General features: G+C 54.4%; 6 protein-coding genes across 6 annotated transcripts; 3 read left to right on the top strand and 3 right to left on the bottom strand.

Annotated features, from left to right (window-relative positions):
• Nucleotides 1-996: 996 nt before the first annotated feature.
• On the bottom strand, nt 997-1,404 carry BDP55DRAFT_666075 (uncharacterized protein). The gene has a single exon (XM_060575082.1). It carries the CDS (start codon nt 1,385-1,387, stop codon nt 1,085-1,087), a length of 303 nt encoding a protein of 100 aa, XP_060428740.1. The 5' UTR covers nt 1,388-1,404; the 3' UTR covers nt 997-1,084.
• A 1,258-nt stretch (nt 1,405-2,662) lies between these two features.
• On the bottom strand, nt 2,663-4,765 carry BDP55DRAFT_583839 (uncharacterized protein). The gene is made up of 3 exons (XM_060570854.1): nt 4,308-4,765; nt 3,366-4,258; nt 2,663-3,309 (listed from the first exon to the last, which is right to left on the bottom strand). The coding sequence occupies exons 1-3, from the start codon at nt 4,412-4,414 to the stop codon at nt 2,996-2,998; spliced, it is 1,314 nt and encodes a 437-aa protein (XP_060428739.1). The 5' UTR covers nt 4,415-4,765; the 3' UTR covers nt 2,663-2,995.
• A 1,180-nt stretch (nt 4,766-5,945) lies between these two features.
• On the top strand, nt 5,946-7,326 carry BDP55DRAFT_666065 (ribonuclease T2 family protein). The gene is made up of 4 exons (XM_060575081.1): nt 5,946-6,129; nt 6,189-6,271; nt 6,344-6,618; nt 6,697-7,326. The coding sequence occupies exons 1-4, from the start codon at nt 6,027-6,029 to the stop codon at nt 7,205-7,207; spliced, it is 972 nt and encodes a 323-aa protein (XP_060428738.1). The 5' UTR covers nt 5,946-6,026; the 3' UTR covers nt 7,208-7,326.
• On the bottom strand, nt 7,327-8,762 carry BDP55DRAFT_666061 (translocation protein Sec62-domain-containing protein). Its single transcript, XM_060575080.1, has 3 exons — nt 8,432-8,762; nt 7,814-8,370; nt 7,327-7,756 (listed from the first exon to the last, which is right to left on the bottom strand). The coding sequence occupies exons 1-3, from the start codon at nt 8,727-8,729 to the stop codon at nt 7,550-7,552; spliced, it is 1,062 nt and encodes a 353-aa protein (XP_060428737.1). The 5' UTR covers nt 8,730-8,762; the 3' UTR covers nt 7,327-7,549.
• A 2,881-nt stretch (nt 8,763-11,643) lies between these two features.
• On the top strand, nt 11,644-12,707 carry BDP55DRAFT_553698 (uncharacterized protein; the record flags this gene model as incomplete). Its single annotated transcript, XM_060569315.1, has 2 exons — nt 11,644-12,004; nt 12,088-12,707. 2 exons carry the CDS (start codon nt 11,644-11,646, stop codon nt 12,705-12,707), a joined length of 981 nt encoding a protein of 326 aa, XP_060428736.1.
• Nucleotides 12,708-13,559: 852 nt separating this feature from the next.
• On the top strand, nt 13,560-17,109 carry BDP55DRAFT_716168 (copper-transporting P-type ATPase; the record flags this gene model as incomplete). Its single annotated transcript, XM_060578333.1, has 4 exons — nt 13,560-14,048; nt 14,101-14,169; nt 14,224-15,633; nt 15,662-17,109. Exons 1-4 carry the CDS (start codon nt 13,784-13,786, stop codon nt 17,107-17,109), a joined length of 3,192 nt encoding a protein of 1,063 aa, XP_060428735.1. The 5' UTR covers nt 13,560-13,783.
• Nucleotides 17,110-17,755: the final 646 nt, after the last annotated feature.

Here is a 17,755-nt window from a genome sequence, read left to right as displayed (position 1 = left end):
GGGGGAGGGAGGGAAGATCCACACCACCCACCCTGACACGGCACAGATCTCGCTCAAACACCAGAACAAGCTTCATCGATCAACTCGGTAGTCTCTGTAGCTTCTGTAGCTAGCTCGCAGCCGCTGCCATTGATTTGGTGGCCGGACGGGCCTAGCTAGAGCAAGCACGCAAGTGATCATCAACTTAACTAAAGGAACTCGGAGTGCACGAACCCTCGAGTGCTCCAGCCTCCCCCCTAGAGACAAAACTGACAACCTGCAAAGCTCTCTAGTCGTTTTCTTGACGGCCTTCTAGATGCGAGGCCACGATGTTGATCACCCGGGGCAGACATACCGCAGCGGTAGCGGGAGAGGAAGAGTCCGCAACCACCCTCTCCCATGGCTAAGCAGAATCAGCTTCGCGTTTCATTCCGGGCTTCGTACCCACGGCTTGAGGTATCACCCCCCCCCCCCCCCCCCCCCCCCCCCCCCGGCACTTGGGAATAGGTAGGTATTCTGTCGAGTTGCGAAGTATTCCAAGGACCAACAAGCACAAAAGCTAGTAAGACAGACGTGCCTTATCTTGGCCTGGGCAACGGCAGCGGCAGCCAAGCACGCAGAATGGGAAACCGGCCAAGGGGGCACTAAGATAAAAAGGCCGAGAGACGCCGCAGAAGCTTGACAGAAGAAGCGTCGCGGGAGGTGGGCGGCCCACGCCGCTAGCTGACCCCATGGTTAAGAGGTTCCAGCTTTTTCGCCCGCAGAGGTTGAAGGAGGGACTACAGAGTCCACAGCAAGTTTGGGGTTTGGGGAAAAAACTGGCGCTGGGGTGCGGGGGAAACACCCAAAAGACCATAAGCTCGCGTGGGGACGAGACATTCTCCACGCGCAGTCAGAGAGTGCCAGAGTGGAGGGGCGGGTCAAGACTCGAGGACGGGGCGACGATTTTCAGCGAGTATATCGACGGTTCGACTGTTGACGCGGGGACTGGGGGTTGGGGGAGGTACGCGGGGGGAACGATTGGCTCGCCCTGTCCGGATCTAGCATGGCGCTACGGGTACCATCTCTCGCGAAAAAAAAGGAAGAAGAGACGGTCTAGTCTATTTTACGACTGGAGTTCTGGAATTATTGGGTAGCTCTGCGAGTGGGCTTCTTTTTTTGTGGGTTGGAGGTTAACGGGCGTGTAATCATGTATCATGTATGGATGTTGAGGCTTTTTTTCTTGGTGTTTTCTTTTCGCTTGCGGTGAGATGATGGCGTTAGTGAAAATTTTTGAGGGTAATACAGTTACACACGAAATGTCATGAAAGCGTTGGGAATGGCAGAGACTCGGCCGAATTCTAGAAGATACGGTCTCGTTGGAGGGAGGTTGCGAGGCATGAGGCTTTAACAGGGCCCTGCCGGACATCTCTCCGAAATCGTGCGATGTTATGTGCATATCACATCAGAGCCTCTCTGTAACACCGAGAGTTGTGAGAATCGTTATCAAAACATCTCTTGGCAATGGGGACCGATCCACCAAACACTCTACAAGTTCTCACAAGTTGGCATACCAAAAAACACAAAATCCTCGGTGATGCGATCCATCATGTGACAAATTGACAATGGGCCTCGAATTGGTCCTCCCCGCTAAAGAGACATTTGACAACGCGGGGACGATGGGCACTCTTCTCCTCGCCTGACGTCTGCCGATCATGGGGTTTCCAGGAACTCCAGTATTCCAGTTTCTCCAGAGAACGCGCATACGGAGTACTCCAGACTCCTCCAGGCTGCAGAAAGGGCCGACGCAGAATCTGGAGTCTGGAGAACCAGAAGACAAAAAAAAAAAAAGGGACACCATAAAAGTGGCGAGGTGTGGTGGAACTGGGGTAGAAAAAAACCGTAGACCGTAATTCAGTGGCCTAGACTCGACGTTCCAGTCCCTTAATCCACCCCAAGCTATCTCTCTTCCAGTGTCACTAACAAGAAAGAGCCCCATCAAAACCCCCCCCCCCAACCCAAAATGATTTGGATTCCTTGACTCGACTCGCGCGCACACCAAACAACCATACAGATGGACCTCATAGAGAAACAGAGACCGAGACTAGCCTCACCTGACGTAAAGGTAACGCCGAGACTAACATCCCCTTCCCCACGCGAATCCAGGTGCCGGCGCCGTGGATATTCGGTCCGATGCATCAGGAGGCTAAGGGGTTAGCTGAGAAGTCGCCCGCTGCCCAGCCCAGCCTGCCGGTATGCTCATGGCGCATGTCGTCTGCTTTTCTCACAAGAGCCTCAGCCGCGCCGGCGGGAGGGAGGGATGGAGGAAACGACGCCTCCTTTTTCGGGACGCCAAAATACCTCATCAAATGGCCAGAGTATTGGTTTGATGGAATGAGTAATGGACTGGCTAGGACTTGACTATTGTGCCCGACGATTTGTTGGGATCTAATCAAAATAATCCCTCGATTGTCAGTGCCCAACTCTCATGACACCAGGGCACGTGCTACCTCTTTCGGTACTTGACAAGTTGACACGAATTACACAGACGACGATGAGGGCGGTTGCGAAGAAACTCTGGTGGCAACGAGGTTCACCTCGCCATCGACAGAGTGAAGTGGAGACGTCAACATTGCTGCCGCGTTGGCACGTGGACACGTGAGATGAACAGAGCGACAAGCTTTCAGCTTTGCATCCGTATAATGTCGCTTAGCGAGTCTACCTTAGGTTGAGTACGAATACATGTGATATGGCATAGCTAGCTAGGTAGGTCTATCTTGCGCTGCTCGAGGTCAGTCTGGGTATTATCCTCCCCGAAAGCAATCCACTCCTACTCACAAATCCCCTGCACCCTGTCCCTAACGATACACATTATATAGCACGCCCTTATCGCGCTCCCCCACCAAGATGAACAGCGCGCCCAAGGATAAGACAACTGTCGTCCGTCCTCTCATGAAATATCATACACGTGAAGCCCCAATCCATATCATGCATGATTCGCACCATCAGCCAGAGAATCATGTCGCGGGGTGGCAGTCTAGTCCACGGGCTCGCGCAGCATTTTGGAGATGTTCTTGTGCATTTGGGCATACTTGTCCTCAAATGTGCGCTGGAACTTCTCACACGCCACCCACATGGGATCGCCCTTTTTCCAGTACGTGTAGCAGTTTTCGAAAATCTGGCGCACGTCGGCGGCAAACTCGTCCTCTGTCTGGTACTGGTGTTGCGACATCTTGAGCTTGACTGTGTTCAAGTCCATGGGTTTCTTCACCTTCAAAAGGTAATCGGGCACGCCATCCTCATTAGGATCGACAGGTTCCTTGAATGGGCCAACGAGTCTCGTCCAAAAGCCTGTGATGGGTCAGTTTGCGTGACTACATGGAATGATTCGGCCAGGCATAACACACCAGGTCCTGATAGCATTCTGTCAAGCAGATCGGAACAGAACTCGACCTTCTTCTCGGTCGTGATCTCGCCGCTTGGTGCCGAAACAATGCTGCGTCGTTTCTGGATAACGGGCTTTTGACGGGGTGCCGCTGCTGCAGCCGCTACAGCCGCGGCCTTGCGGACCGGGGGAGGTGGCGCGCGGGAAAAGGCCTTGTCTCTGTTTTGAGAAGCGGGTAACGGCGCAGAGGACCGCCGGTTCTTCTTGGACATATGTCCTTGTTCTTCGTCACTGTCCTCCTCCAGATAGTGCACACTCTTTCTAGGAGTAGGCTCGGCGGAGGCAGTGTCGGCCGGTGCTGCAGGCGGCGTAGGCAGGTTCTCGAGTGAACTCATAGTCACAACTAGCTCGCTCAGAACCTCTTGAGGGAGAGACTTGGCGAAGTCGGCTCTCATGTCGGATGAACGCATATACTCTGCCGTCCACGAGAGGAGGAGCTTCCGAATGGTTGAGCCCTCAGGGGTGTCCTTCCAAACCCGGACAAGAAGGGGAGTGGCGGGGATGTTCTCAGTGAGACGTCTGCACTCTTTCATTGCGTCAAGACTCGTATCACAGAGACCATCTATACCCAATTCGTGACCCAGCTTCCACACACCAATGAGAGCCTCATAAGACGGAAACGTCTCGACATCCTCTGAGACTTCTCCAGTGAAGAGAAAGAGCTGAGCCAGACCGAAGACTTCGGGAGTGTACTGGGGAAGCTTCACCAGATGCTCGATGGTATCGGATGATTTCTTCTGTCCTTTGAAGTACTCGTGGTAGTATTTTGATTTGGCACACAAGAAGTCCTTTTGGAGGCCAAAGGGCTTCTGTTCGGCTCCGACGAGGACGATGACGAAGATTGGGTGTGGCTGACTGGGAGCTGTTAGATCTATGTACTTGTGACATCAATGCCATCACCTACAGCCATGAAAACGGCATCTCCAGCTCCTCCGTTGGCTCTTGCTTTGCCTCCGGGGTGGCAACTTCGGGGATGCCATTCGAGGCGGCGACCGGCGTATCGGTTGACATCCTAGCCTGTACGGTGATGTGGATCGACCTAGATGGTGTTAGTCGACTGAAGAAAATCTCCGATAATACGTGAACAGCCACTCCTGGATGTCGTCAAACACAAGTGCATAAAAGGGAGTAGAGAGATGAGTGACTAGTTGATGAGAGGAAGAGTGTTTTACAACAATGTCGTCGTCCGTGGGAGTGAATGGCAGGCATGAGACTGAAGCCATATGGGTGAATCACGGCATGAGCCAAGCTGTGGTGCCTGTCTGATGCCGGCCGGGTTGTATTCAGACGCAGACACAAGAAAACAAACTTTTCCGAGTCCAGGAACATGAGTTACAAAAAGCAGCTTACAATGGTGTCCAGATGTCGGCGGATATGATGAGATAAATTGCGGAGTTTGATGAACGAGGTGGTTGACGTAGAACAGGTGATCGAATTGTGGTCTTACAATCGCGGGTGATCGAGACGAAAAAGTGAGTCGAATACAATGCAGACAGCGGCAGAAGATGTGTGACAATGAGATGGTAAGTTTGACGCCATTCAAAGGATGAAGAGGAAGCGTGTAGTTGAAAATTTGCTCCCTGGGACGTTCTTGCCAGACACACTCAACCTTGAGAATGAAGCGGGAAGGTAAGGTGTGAAACGACAGCACCTTCTGTGGCTCCCCGTGACTGGAGGTGGCCTGTGCGGGAGCTTCCTGAGGCCCATTGTTCACGTGTTCCCTCCCTTCCTACCATGGAACCCTGCCAAAATTGAGGACCGAAAGAGCTTACGCCACAGTGGCCGTCAAGATAGGTGCACCGCCACTTTATCTGTGAAGACACCTACACAGTAGGTACTTACGCTTTTCAAGGTTTCTGTAAAGGTTTCTCAAAGTTCTGTCACCTCCTGCCTGTCATCAAGGATCCCCATCTTCGCAGTCCTCCGCTCTTGCCCTGGTCCCATGGCCATGGTTAAGCGAGGTCGACCGTCCGTTAGGACCTTGGACCTGAATGGAAAGTCCAAGTGCATCACGTCCCAGGAACTCGGCTTCGCAAGGTAAGGTTGGCAGGCAGGCATGTTGGACTTTAACAATTCCCTTATCCTCGGAGCTCGCCGTAGTCAACGGCCACACTTCCCAAACAGTTCCCATCGCGGTCCATTCCCCTTGCAAAGGTACCTGAACAGAGTCAAAAAGACAGACACACCGCGACAGTCGACAACGCCTTGTCAAATCGCATTGGCGCTACTGCAAACCACTCTCCCGATTATCGCCCCGCGCGCACCCAATTGACCTCTCACGTCCCGTATCTCGAGCAGGTGGGAGTGCTACCCCCCACAAATGGGCCCTGGTCCGCCGACGGCAACGACGGCTGACAAGACCTGACAAGCACTGTTGCACGTTGGCCAGCTTCCTTTTCAAGTCAAGAGCATTTCCAACATCGCTTCCCGTGTGGAGATTGGAATCTTTTTTTTCTGCCATGTTGCCCCAGGTGGAAAGATAGATAGAGAGGAGACAGTGAATATAAAGTGTCATGAACCTGCGCAAGTTGATCCAACGTCCCTTGTGTCGTTGTTGCTCCCCTGCCTCTGGTCCCCGCCAACTTTTGTGAGAGAGAATTGTACAATCTGTAAACTCGAAAACATGTCTCGAACAATTGGACTTCTTGCTGTCGCTGGTCTCCTGCGCACGGCCGCAGCCGGCCTTTACCCGGGCCTGACCACCGCCAACCACACTTGCGCTCTCGGTGAGACCTCGGTGACCTCTTGAGAATCTAGGACTCAGCTGACCCTCCGCGCCTCACAGTCGAACCCGTCCTGTCTTGCTCTTGCGGCGCAAACCCTGACAAGGTCGACAGCTGCTGCGTTGAAGTTTACGGTGGCCTCCTCGTAAATTAACCCTCTCTTTTTATTCAAAAAAAAGTTGGTAAACTGACTGTGAACTTTTGTGGTGGACAACAGCTCGCGACGCAGTTCTGGAACACCCACACCGGTCTCGAGGCCGAGGGCCAGAAGCTGCCGGCTGACGCGTGGGGCATCCACGGCCTGTGGCCCGACTTCTGTAACGGCTCGTACACGCAGTACTGCGACCTCAGCCGTCAGTACGACCCGGCCCCTTCCCCCAACACCACCACCGGAAAGGCGGATGGCACTCCGGTCCCCGCTTGGACCGGCGCCTCCCTCGATGAGTTTGTCAAGCCCTTTGAGAGGTTTGATCTTCTCGAGTACATGAAGAAGTAAGATCCTCATCCCAAAAGTCCCCCTCCTGCTCTCATACAAGAATACACAATCTTACAACAAACCCCGCGCACCAGGTTCTGGATCGCCCAGTACACCCCAAACTGGGTCCTCTGGGCCCACGAATTCTCCAAGCACGCAACCTGCTTCAGCACCTTTGACGTAGAGTGCTACGGCCCCAAGTACCAAGAACACGAAGAAGTCGTCGACTTCCTCGAGACCGCCGTCCACTACTACCAAGAGACCCCGACCTGGAAATGGCTCGCCGCCAAGGCCATCACCCCGTCCAACACCACCGCCTACTCCCTCTCGGACCTCCAGGCCGCCCTCAAGGAGGGCCACGGCGCCGTCCCCTACCTGGGCTGCTACGGACCCCGGTACAACGCCACCGAGGCCGGCAAGGGCTCGTTGGACAACGGGTACACCCAGCTCACTGAGGCGTGGTACTACTTCCACGTCCACGGCAAGCCCCAGCGCGGGGATGCTGTGCCTGTCGCTGCTGATGCCAATGGCGGGCGCGTGACCAACTGTGCGACTACGCCTGGTGCTGTTTGGTACTACGAGCGCTCTGAGGGCTCGGTCCAGTGAAACATCCCGAGGTGTTGACTGTTGAGCATGTAAAAATAGAAGCATACTAGTAATGAGTAATTCCCTACTACGCCACAAATGTTCGGCTAAGATGCGAATGGGGCGCGATCCATTACATTTCACAACTATCGAGGACCGATGCAACCTGATTTAGTCCATTGAGTACCCTAGGAGAGCCGAGGTGACCAGAATGCTATGTACCGAGATCGCCTGTCCTTCTCAGACCCACGCGTCAACTAGTTTGGACGATGGGTATTCTATTCGTATAGTCCTTCCTTCCTTCAGCCAATGAAAAAGCCCCAACGCCTGTTTGATGCGAATTTGCCCACCTCGAAAATGCATCTACTCCTCATCATCACCAAGCTCCTCCACAGCTGGCGCGACATAACCAGGGCGTTGCGCGGGCTGCGATGCAATCTGCGTCTCCGTTGCTGTTGTGGTCGCGGAAGCCGGGAGAGGCTGGCCAGTGGATGCGGCGAAAGTACCACCGGCAGTCGAGACGCCACCAGATGAGGCGGCCTTCTTCTTCTTGCCCTTCTTGGGAGCAGTCTGTCATTTGTCAGTTTTTGCCTAATCACATCGAACACAGGGTGCAGTATAGCTTACATCGTGCCAAGCCCAGACGGGCTTGAAGCTGTCCATGAAGGAGACGTCCTCCCAAAGATTGGGGAACAACCAAAGACCGGGAGATGCGACAAAGTAGGTGATGCAGAAGAGAATGACGCGGAAGATGGCCATGAGGAAGAACAGGCCGAGCAAGCCCAAGAATCCCCAACTGAGGTAGTAAACGCCAAGACGAAGCTTGAGGGGCCAGAGAGGGTAGCAGACAACGATGAAGATGAGCACGAGGGCGAGGATCGAGTACAGCTTGCGCTTAACCTGGCTGCCCTCCCAGAACCATGCGTAGTACATCTCCTCCTTGGCCTCTTGCTGAGGCTCGATACGGACGGTCCATAGACCTTTGATACGCTTCGTCTTCTTCGGGCCGTGGTCGTGGCCTTCGTGGGGGTCGGTCTTGGTGACGCGCAGGGCAAGCATCGACATGGGAAGAAGCTTAAAGGTGTTCTCGAGAGACGCGCGATCGGTGATCTCGGGCAGCTCAGGGTTCTTCTTGCGCGCCTTCTCGTAGGCGGGGGACTGGAGAGCACGGAGCGCACGCTTGACTATAGCCCAGAACGTCAGGATTGACTCGGATTTTACAAGTCACGGTTGCTTAGTACTTACCCTTGAACATATCTTTGCGCTCGCCATTAAGGATACAGGTACGGGGCTTCAAGTCCTGGGCGCGCAGGAAGCTGGCCAGCGCAAGCGCAACAGGGTTCGGTGGACCAGGCCGAATAGGCTGAGGCTGGCCCTGCTGGGGCTGCTGTTGCTGGTGCTGGTGGGGGTGAGGGTGCTGATGACCCTCGTGGTCATGATCGTGATCGTGATCATGACCGCCCTCTCCACCCTCGCCGCCCTGCTGCTGCTGCTGTTGTTGTTGCTGTTGCTGTTGCTGCATCGCCATCCGTTGCTGCTGCATAGCCTGCTGTCGGAGGTGGTTGAGGAAATCCGGGACACTCATGCCGGCCTTTTGGGCATCAGCCTCTATTTGTCTGCGCATGGCCGCGATCTGCTCAGGCGAAGGCATGGGCTGCCCGTTGGGGCCCATCTGCATAGGGCCCATGGGGCCGCCGGGCATTGGCATCGACATCTTGAATATGGGCTAGTGCTCGAAGGCAACCAGTGTTTAGGAAAGACGCGAGGAAGAACTCTGTGTTCTCTCTGCCAAGGTTGTCGGCGGGATTGGAGGAGTCCGGCGACGATTGGGAAGCCTGACTGCTGGATCAGGTTTTGTTGGATGAACGTGAGTTTGACCGTGGGAGCTGTGGTCGTGGGCTGGGTCTTTGAACAAAAGTGACCAGCAAGCAAGCCAGGTGTTCACTTCTGGTCCAAAAATCCGTGCAGGGGTCAAGGTCCGTCCCCTCCACCCATTGGATCCATCGAATTCCATTGATTCAAGTTCGGCATCCCCTTTCTCCGACTCCCGTTATCGATAAGCTTATCAGCCCAGAAGACAAACGCTTGGACCACACCCAAACTCAAATGTGTCTCCACTCCGAGTTCAAACGGTCTTGTTGATCATTCGTTGCATCACGTGACTTGACTGCATGGAGAACCTGCAGAGGACTTTCTTCTCTGTTCTTATGTCAGCAATATTATGTCAGCGAAGACACTCACCGAAACTCCTCTTTTCCTCCTCCCACTTCGTGCCACTGTGGCGGCTCGCCCGAGACATTTTGCTTGCACTAGAGTAACACGAGAAAGTCTGCCAAAGTCTCTCGTCCACCGGTTTTCTTCAGACCAAACGATGACGAGAGACTCCGCCACAGTTCCCAGCAACGGTTTCCCGGCACTATCTTGCTAGACTCGAGTCATCAGAGGCCGGAGACTTCTTTTCTCATGATCTGGCTGGGTTTTGCAACCACCACAGTCAGCAACATCGCAGCAGTCGTCAAGTGACGCTGATTGCCCGAGTGGCTTTTATTAGATCCAAGGAAAATCGAAAGGGGGCAAATGCGAAGCGGAGCGGGACAGCACGGAGTACAATAACACTCTCTCTGTTTACCTACATATTATCCACAGTCGCCATCCGTCGGCCACCCCATCGACTTCGCCCTCCCCGTACGACCACTCAACGGCGATGGTGTCCTGCAATAACCGGAGACATGCTGAGCGACGATGGGAGTTGTGACGGCACAACGCATCCCCAATCCGCACATAGGCTTCCCGCGTTCCTTGCCCCCTGCCACCCGCGGTGCCTTGCATGCCACAATGATTTCCCATTGCTTCCCGTCCGCTCACGTTGGAACATGTCACTCAGTGACTAGGTTTATTGGTTTCCGTTTGGATAGACAGTCAGCCATCGCCCAGTGATTGGTCACAGAAGCCTTATTAATTGCCCGACTGGAAACACACACACACTGCGTCGAATTACCCTTCACTCTCAGGCTTCAGCCCGTTGCCCTGTTTGTCAATAATTTTCGACAAAGGGTTCGTGGGCCCGGCGCTCCAAGAGATGACAAGGGGCGGTGACGGGTAAGGTATGATGTATCGCAGGATGGCAGTTCATGACTGGCACGAGACCCTCCTTGCCTCCCCCCCCCCTCCCCTCTGGAGGGGCACTTGTGGCAAGCAACTGCTGGTCAAGCTGGGCAGTCCAGTAACCAGAGCAAGGCAGAGGTGAGACATCGACTCGCTGAGCCATCGTCTTCATCTTACACGACTGGTGGAGCCCTGCAATCTGGTGCAGGATGGTGGTGTGCCGCCAGCCATCCGAATCCGACAACACCCCAGCTTCCTAAGCGCCGGTTGGCCGGCCGTGTCTGGCCCGTTCTGCAACCCCGGCCTATCAGAACGGTCCGTCTGCATCTCGACTGCACACCTCGCCAACAACTGCTAGGCCCATGTCCCTCCATGCCCCTCCATCTTCTTCTCAGCTGGACCTATGAACCAAAGCACTTGTTCAAATCTCTTGCCCAAAGTGGGAATTGGGATTCAAAATGCCTCGACTGCGTGACTTCAAAGAGAGAATAGTCGGCCACACCCAAGTGGGTTCCTTTGGCATTGCCTACTACTTGTTCGTACCGTACCTGTTCGCCTTCCACGACTAATCCCGTGTACCCATCTATTATAACTCAATCGGATCGCTCGCTCGCTCTTGATTCCTGTGCTTTGCCGCCCTCTTTGCATCTCCCCTTCTCTCGTTCTGTCAAATCGCTGGCCGTCTTTCGTTTCTGATTTTTTTTTACCCCCCGTCTCCAGCAAATGTCCGGCATGAAGCTATCTGTAAACCAGGTATTATGAAGGGTCTGAGTGGCATACTTGCAGACGCCTATGCGACATGGCTTTCGCCCCTCACCAACTGCTGCTCTCCATTTTCTGACTCCGTAGAAGAGAGGCCGCGTCAAAGTGAGTGTGCTCTTGGGTCCGGTAAACAACACAAACATATCAACTACCGGAGGCTAACACCAACCCGCTTAGACACCTTTGACATTTCTGAGAAACTGTCACCCACCGTAACCCGCAACCAGCCCGTGCCCATGCCGCCGCCCTTTGCTGGGACAATGCAAAAGTCAGCCGGACCTCGTCCTCAGCCGCAGGGGAAGTCGAAAGGAATGAAGAGAAGTTTCGCATCGCTCCGGGAGCGGTTCTCTGTGAGAAAGCGATCTCGCTCAGACTCCTCATCGCGCCGACTACAAATATCGGCCCCCAGCAACTTCCGCCATCTGCATTCGGAGTCCTTTCAGTTCCCCCAGTATTCGAACCTCCAGCACGTCGGCCGGACCCCACCACCGCGTCCCATGCCGCGACCTCGCCCTTCTTCGTTCAGGCCGCTGGAACTCAGCATATACGTGCACAAGAGGGAGCTCTCGCCGATTCTGCCGCACTTCGACATGATTACGCCGCCGCGGCCTGCTGCCCAGGTGCGGCCGAATTCCGACGACGATGTATTCGGACCTTCGCATGAGCCCAACTATTCCCCAATGTCGTTCCATCTGCCCCGGAAGATGTCGGCGTCGCCATCCACCCTTGCTACCTCAGCCAGCGATACGCCGCCAAAGATTCCGCCAAAGTCGAGGGCCCGGTCTCAGACGTCATCCAGCGCGAGCGCAGAGAGGATGAAGGAGCGAATTGCCGGCGCCATGATGGAGGTCGACAAGCTCCAGCGCGAAATCGAGCTAGTCATGGAGCGTCAGAGCATCTACGCCAGCAGCCGGCCTTCGACTGCTCATTCGATGGCACTGACAGCGCACGGTAAGCTCAGACGAAAACACCAAATTTAGCACTTTTTTTTTTTTCTTTCTCACGTGTGCATGTAACTGACAAGAAAGATTTAGACCTGGAACCCATCCCCACGGTCCCCGCCCTCCCGCCATCTGCACCCTCTTTTGCCGAGCGCCTTAACCCCGGGGCCGAGCGCCCTCACACGGCACCACCCCGGCCGCCGGTGCACATTCCCCACCGCGGCATGGCCTTCGCCGACGCCTCGGCCGCCTTCATCACCCCACCCCCGAGCCGCGGCAGGGAAAGCAGCCGGCCCCCGCCGCCCCCTCCACTGCCCCTCGTTCTGAGGCCCCCATTACGCAAGAAAAAATCATTCTCCCGCGTCTCCAGTTGGCTTTTCCCCGGCGGCAGTGGTGCAGCAGAGCCGCACCACCACGGACGAAGCATCAGCCACGATTCCATCACTAATTTTCCCCGCCCGGTCAAGGGCCGCGAGGGCTTCTACCAATGTGTCCATGCGCCGCGGGACAGGCGCACGAGCGTGGACACGGTGTCGACTGTGTCGACGTGGGAGTCGGACGACGGAGGCCAGACGGTCCCGACGACGTGGTCGCCAGGCAGCACTCTCGCCACTAGAGCGGAGGAGCAAATGCCTCTGGAGCGCGTTACCACCTTTGGGAAGGAAAAAGATGCCGGTGGTCCTAGAAGGACCGGCTTCGCGGCGGTATTTTGAGTCTTTGAATGGGGTGGAGCGGTGGTGTTTTTGGTTCACACCTCTTTTTTTTCTTCTTCTTGCATGATACCAACGGTTATTCGGGAAAGAACAAAGATACCATGTTGTAAATATTATGGATTAGACGGGGTGGCGGGCGGTTTTGTTTGTTTGGAAATCTAATGATGCCAGTGGCGCTTGAGGTACGGTAGCATAGGATCGGGCAGGGCTCGGGTAATTATTGGAATGATGAAACGGTTTTTGATGGTGTCAAAGTCGGATCTCTAATGTCTACCTTCCGTGAGATGCTACTCTGGATTACATCGCGGTGGTTCAAGTTATATGCGCATTTCTTCAGTGTTCAAGAGAGTACCTAGCTTCAGCTGAGGCGATCAAACAAGCCATATGCAATCAAAAGTTTTAGTCGCGAATACTTAGAGACGCTATTTCAAATTCGTCCTTGTAAGTGTACAAGACTGAAGCATTGTGCATATGGCTTCCTGCCAGGCCTCTCTTATTCTCAAATGCTCTATGGAAGCATCATCTGAACTCGCCATGCAGCAGTATTCGAGCCCGGAGCCCAGTATTCTGCAACCTCGATCCAGAATAAATCATCCCGTTTTCTCAACTTTAAAGTATCTGCCAAGGTTCTTCCAATAGAAATGCAACAATTTGAACGAGACCTGGGCTGCTTGAGGTGGGTATTGCTGATGGACATCGCCGAAATACGTATTCGCGAGCTTGGCACGTTCATCACGTAATGATCACAATTCGGGACACTCAGAAACGGCAAAAGTCAGCAAAAAAAGCCACCAAGCAGGAAATGGACGAATGATGTTTGCGATGGTAACTTCCGACATGGGGATGTTTGATCCGGGTATGCCCACTGCCGAAGTCACCACGCCTTCCTCTTCCATGTAATCCCGGTGAAACCCCAACTGCGTTGGAGCTCCTCCGTTTTAGACGTCTAACAGGACACTTTTTGAGGCAGCACGTAACTCTTCTCCCAAACATCTTCAACATCCTCTTTACTGCCCTCGCATTACCCTCCACCTCATCAACAGACTTATCGAATAAAGCAGTCTTATTTCGACACGATGGGCGCAGGATGCTGCTCTGACGACCCTGCTAAAGACCAGGGATGCGCCGGTCCTGCAAACGACACTGAACATGGACACGAACATGACGACCATCCCAAGCTCGACGACTGCTGTGCTGGCGACGGAGCATGCGACGATGCCATGGAAGTGAACTGCATGGACGAGAACTGCGATGCCGAAACCTTTTGCGATTCTGAAGATGACTCTACCTGCCGTTCCATCAAGCTCGAGTGCTGCACCTCTAAGGAGGAGCATTGCGATGGTACGGGACCCCTCGTGATGTCATGTGTGCCTTGTCTAACGCCGTACGACAGAGAAATGTATCATTGCCGCCGCTGCTGTCGAGTGCGAGAAGTCGTGCGAAGACGATGCCGCCCATGACGGTATGCCATGATATCCGGGCCATCATCAACTGTGTTCATAGCTCACGACATTAGGTGATCACGAGCATTCCCATGACAAGGACGGTCGCCATCCAGCCTCCGCTTGCAACACCCATCTGTCTAAGGCTTTCGAGCAGTACAGCGCCTATCTCGAATCGGCCCGTTGCATCTGCCGCAGCATTCTCGATCGCGGACTCCCAACCGCCTGCTGCAGCGAGCAAAAGCCCGTCGTCACAGCCACAGTCGCTCCTGTGAAGTCTTCCCCCGGGAAGAAGCGCATCGAGGCTGCCAAGGCGCACACGACCGCGCACACTCATGGTCAACACAAGCACCATCACCATCACGGGATCAAGCGACGTGGCAATAAGTCGCAAGCCACACACGACCATGACATGGCCATCAAACCCGTTCGCGATGATCAGTCCGACTGCTGCAGCGGCCACGATGTTGAAGCTTCTTCAGCTTACGAAAAAGGACGTTTCGCTATCGATGGCAATGTGGACAAGGATGTCGAAAAGGATGCTGGGTCGGAGCATGTCGCCCTCGTTGTCGACGGCATGACCTGTTCTGGGTGTGGGAACAAGCTTGAACGCACCCTCAAAGGAATGCCTGGAGTGTCTGGCGTGCGGGTCAACTTTGTCATGGGCAATGCCGAGTTCACTCTTGACGGTGCTGCAGGAAAGGCCGAAGATATTATCCGCAACACCGAAAAGGCGACAGGCTTTCATTGCACCCGAATGTCGAGCGATGACCAGACGCTGGACATTCTCGCCGCAGGCCCGTCTGCTAAGGCGCTGATCAACCTGGCGATAATCGGTGTAAACGAAGTGAGCTTTGTTGATAAAAGAATTGCCAGGGTCACCTATGACCCAGCTGTCATCGGAGCTCGAACGCTTTTTAACAAAATAGGACCGCACTCGACTGGCCTAGCCCCCTCTCACGATGACCCGTCCATCGCAAGTGGAAGAAAGAGGATGTATGATCAACTGATCAAGACGGCCGCTGCCGCAGTTCTCACCATTCCTGTCGTTGTTCTCGCCTGGGGTGAGAAACTTGAACCCAAGACGCGCTCGATCATCTCGATTGTGTTGGCCACTTGCGTTCAGCTCATAGCTGTGCCAGATTTTTACAAACCAGCCATTTCATCTCTCGTACATAGTGGTACTATTGAGATGGACATGCTGGTCGTTATCAGCATTACGGCTGCCTATGTCTACTCGGTTGTAGGATTTGGTTTCCACATGGCTGACCGGCCACTCGATCCCCGCGAATTCTTCGAAACGAGCACCCTCCTCATCACGCTTGTGCTCCTTGGTCGCTTGACTGCTGCCTACGCGCGCATTCGTGCTGTTGCTGCTGTTTCCCTGCGTTCGCTTCAGACATCTACCGCTGTTGTCATTGAAGATGGAAAGGATGTCGAAATAGACGCCCGTCTCCTCCAATATGGATGGCGACAAATTCAAGGTTCTCCCGCACTCGGTTGTTCCTACAGACGGTCTAGTGGTGACTGGATCTAGTGAGGTGGACGAATCCATGCTGACTGGGGAGAGCGCCCCTGTCTTCAAGAGACAGCGCGACATTGTCATTGCGGGCACCATCAACGGATCCGGAACTCTGGTTGCTCAACTTACTCGTCTCCCTGGAAAGAACACCGTCACCGATATCGCCGGGCTAGTCGAAGAAGCGGCAAACTCCAAACCAAGGATCCAGGATATTGCAGATCGTGTTGCAGGGTGGTTCGTCCCTGTCGTCACGGCCGTTGCCATTATTGTCGTTATTATCTGGACCGTCATCGGTGTCAAGGTTCATGGCGAATCGGCTGGGAAGTCGATCTCCACCGCCATCACCTACGCTATTGCTGTTCTCGCTGTCTCCTGTCCTTGTGCGCTCGGTCTCGCGGTGCCTATGGTCTTGGTTGTGGCTGGCGGCATTGCTGCTCGAGGAGGTGTCATCATCAAGTCGGCCGAATGTACCGAGAGGGCTCGAAGGGTCAGCGACGTGGTGTTCGACAAGACTGGAACCATAACTGAGGGGGACCTCGACGTTCTCGAGGAAGAGATCCTACATCCCGACCATGACGAGGCTCGTGCCATCACTAAAGCCCTTGTGGCAGGCAACAACCACCCCGTATCTACGGCCCTGGCAAAATACCTTGCCTCACGGGCAACCCGCGAGGTGAAGATTACCGACCCTCGAGTCATCCCTGGCGCAGGTGTTGAAGCAAGTTACAATGGCCACAAAGTTTGTGCTGGAAACCCCTCGTGGACTGATGCCGACGCCCTACCCTCCGTCATTCGCTTCCAAGAGGCGAACATGACTATCATGGTTGTCACCAGTGACTCTATCCCCATTGCAATATTCGGGTTGCGCACACGTCTTCGACCTGAAGCAAAGAAAGTTATTGCTCAGCTCACCCGCCAAAGCATCGCCGTTCACCTCGTTTCTGGTGACCAAACTCTCGCTGTCGAATCTATCGCCGCCCAAGTTGGCATTCCTAACGTGGCATCTCGACGCACTCCATCGCAGAAGCGGGACTATGTCGCCTTGTTAATGTCAGAGGGCAAGATCGTCATGTTTGTCGGCGACGGAACTAACGACGCAGTGGCGGTCACCCAGGCTGATGTAGGCGTTCAACTGGGCAGTGCAGCTTCGGCCAGCGACGTCACCCGCGGAGCCGCAGACGTGGTTCTTCTTGCAGGCCTCGAGGGTATCCCCTTCGTGCTTGAGGTCAGCCGCGCCAGCTTTCACCGCATGGCGTTCAACTTTGTCTGGTCTGCCGTGTACAACGTGCTCGCGATCTTGCTTGCCGGGGGCGCATTCGAGCCCGTCAACTTCAAAATTCCTCCTGCCTATGCAGGATTGGGTGAGATGGTCAGCGTCATTCCGGTCATCGTCGCTGCCCTGACAATGTTGGGAAAGAAGATCCGAATCGAGGCCTAAGGTGCCGGTGTTGAACATGTGCGATGAAGCCTAGCTGGCACGTTCAACACCTGCGGGCTGAGGCGCGGATGGTTTTCTTTTTCTCGTCATTGCTTGTTGATGACGGCTGTTATCGAGAGACGAGGATTCAACACCGACGACGCAAGGAATCGACATTTTATGTGTATTTCGGGGGCACGGTTCGCTTCGATTTACGGGTGCGACGGAGTCATCAGGGCACCGCGACTTGGTTGACTCGCTGAGCCCCTACCTTTCACTCGCTCTGGTCTCTATCACAAGGAGGCTTATACCGTACCGAGGTCTGCCATTCTAGTGGACGATTAGAAGAGGTGGCCAATCGAGTACAGAAATATGAATACAAGAGACTGCAATTGCTTGTCCAAACCCCCCTTCCTTTTGATTCTATATAAGCTGTGAAGTGATGCCCTTGGGGTTTAGATCATTGTCACCCAGGCCTTTAAATGCTTCTGATATGGGCTTTACCATGCGCCGTTGAAGAGACTCGACTTATTTCAGTTGCCAAATCGTCCCGACTCAGCTACTGTCTTGTGAGATTCAAGATGCGAGGTTTGCTAAGAGTGCTTACTTTCCTACAATAGCAGATACACGTCAAAGCGGATTCGCCAAACGCTGCTGACAAGTTGCG

This window comes from Colletotrichum godetiae (genome assembly GCF_030913485.1).
Source record: "Colletotrichum godetiae strain CBS 193.32 chromosome Unknown BDP55scaffold_24, whole genome shotgun sequence".
NCBI lineage: Eukaryota > Fungi > Ascomycota > Sordariomycetes > Glomerellales > Glomerellaceae > Colletotrichum > Colletotrichum godetiae.
The sequence above is the reverse complement of the archived record's forward strand: the minus strand, read 5'-3'. Positions and strand labels throughout refer to the sequence as shown.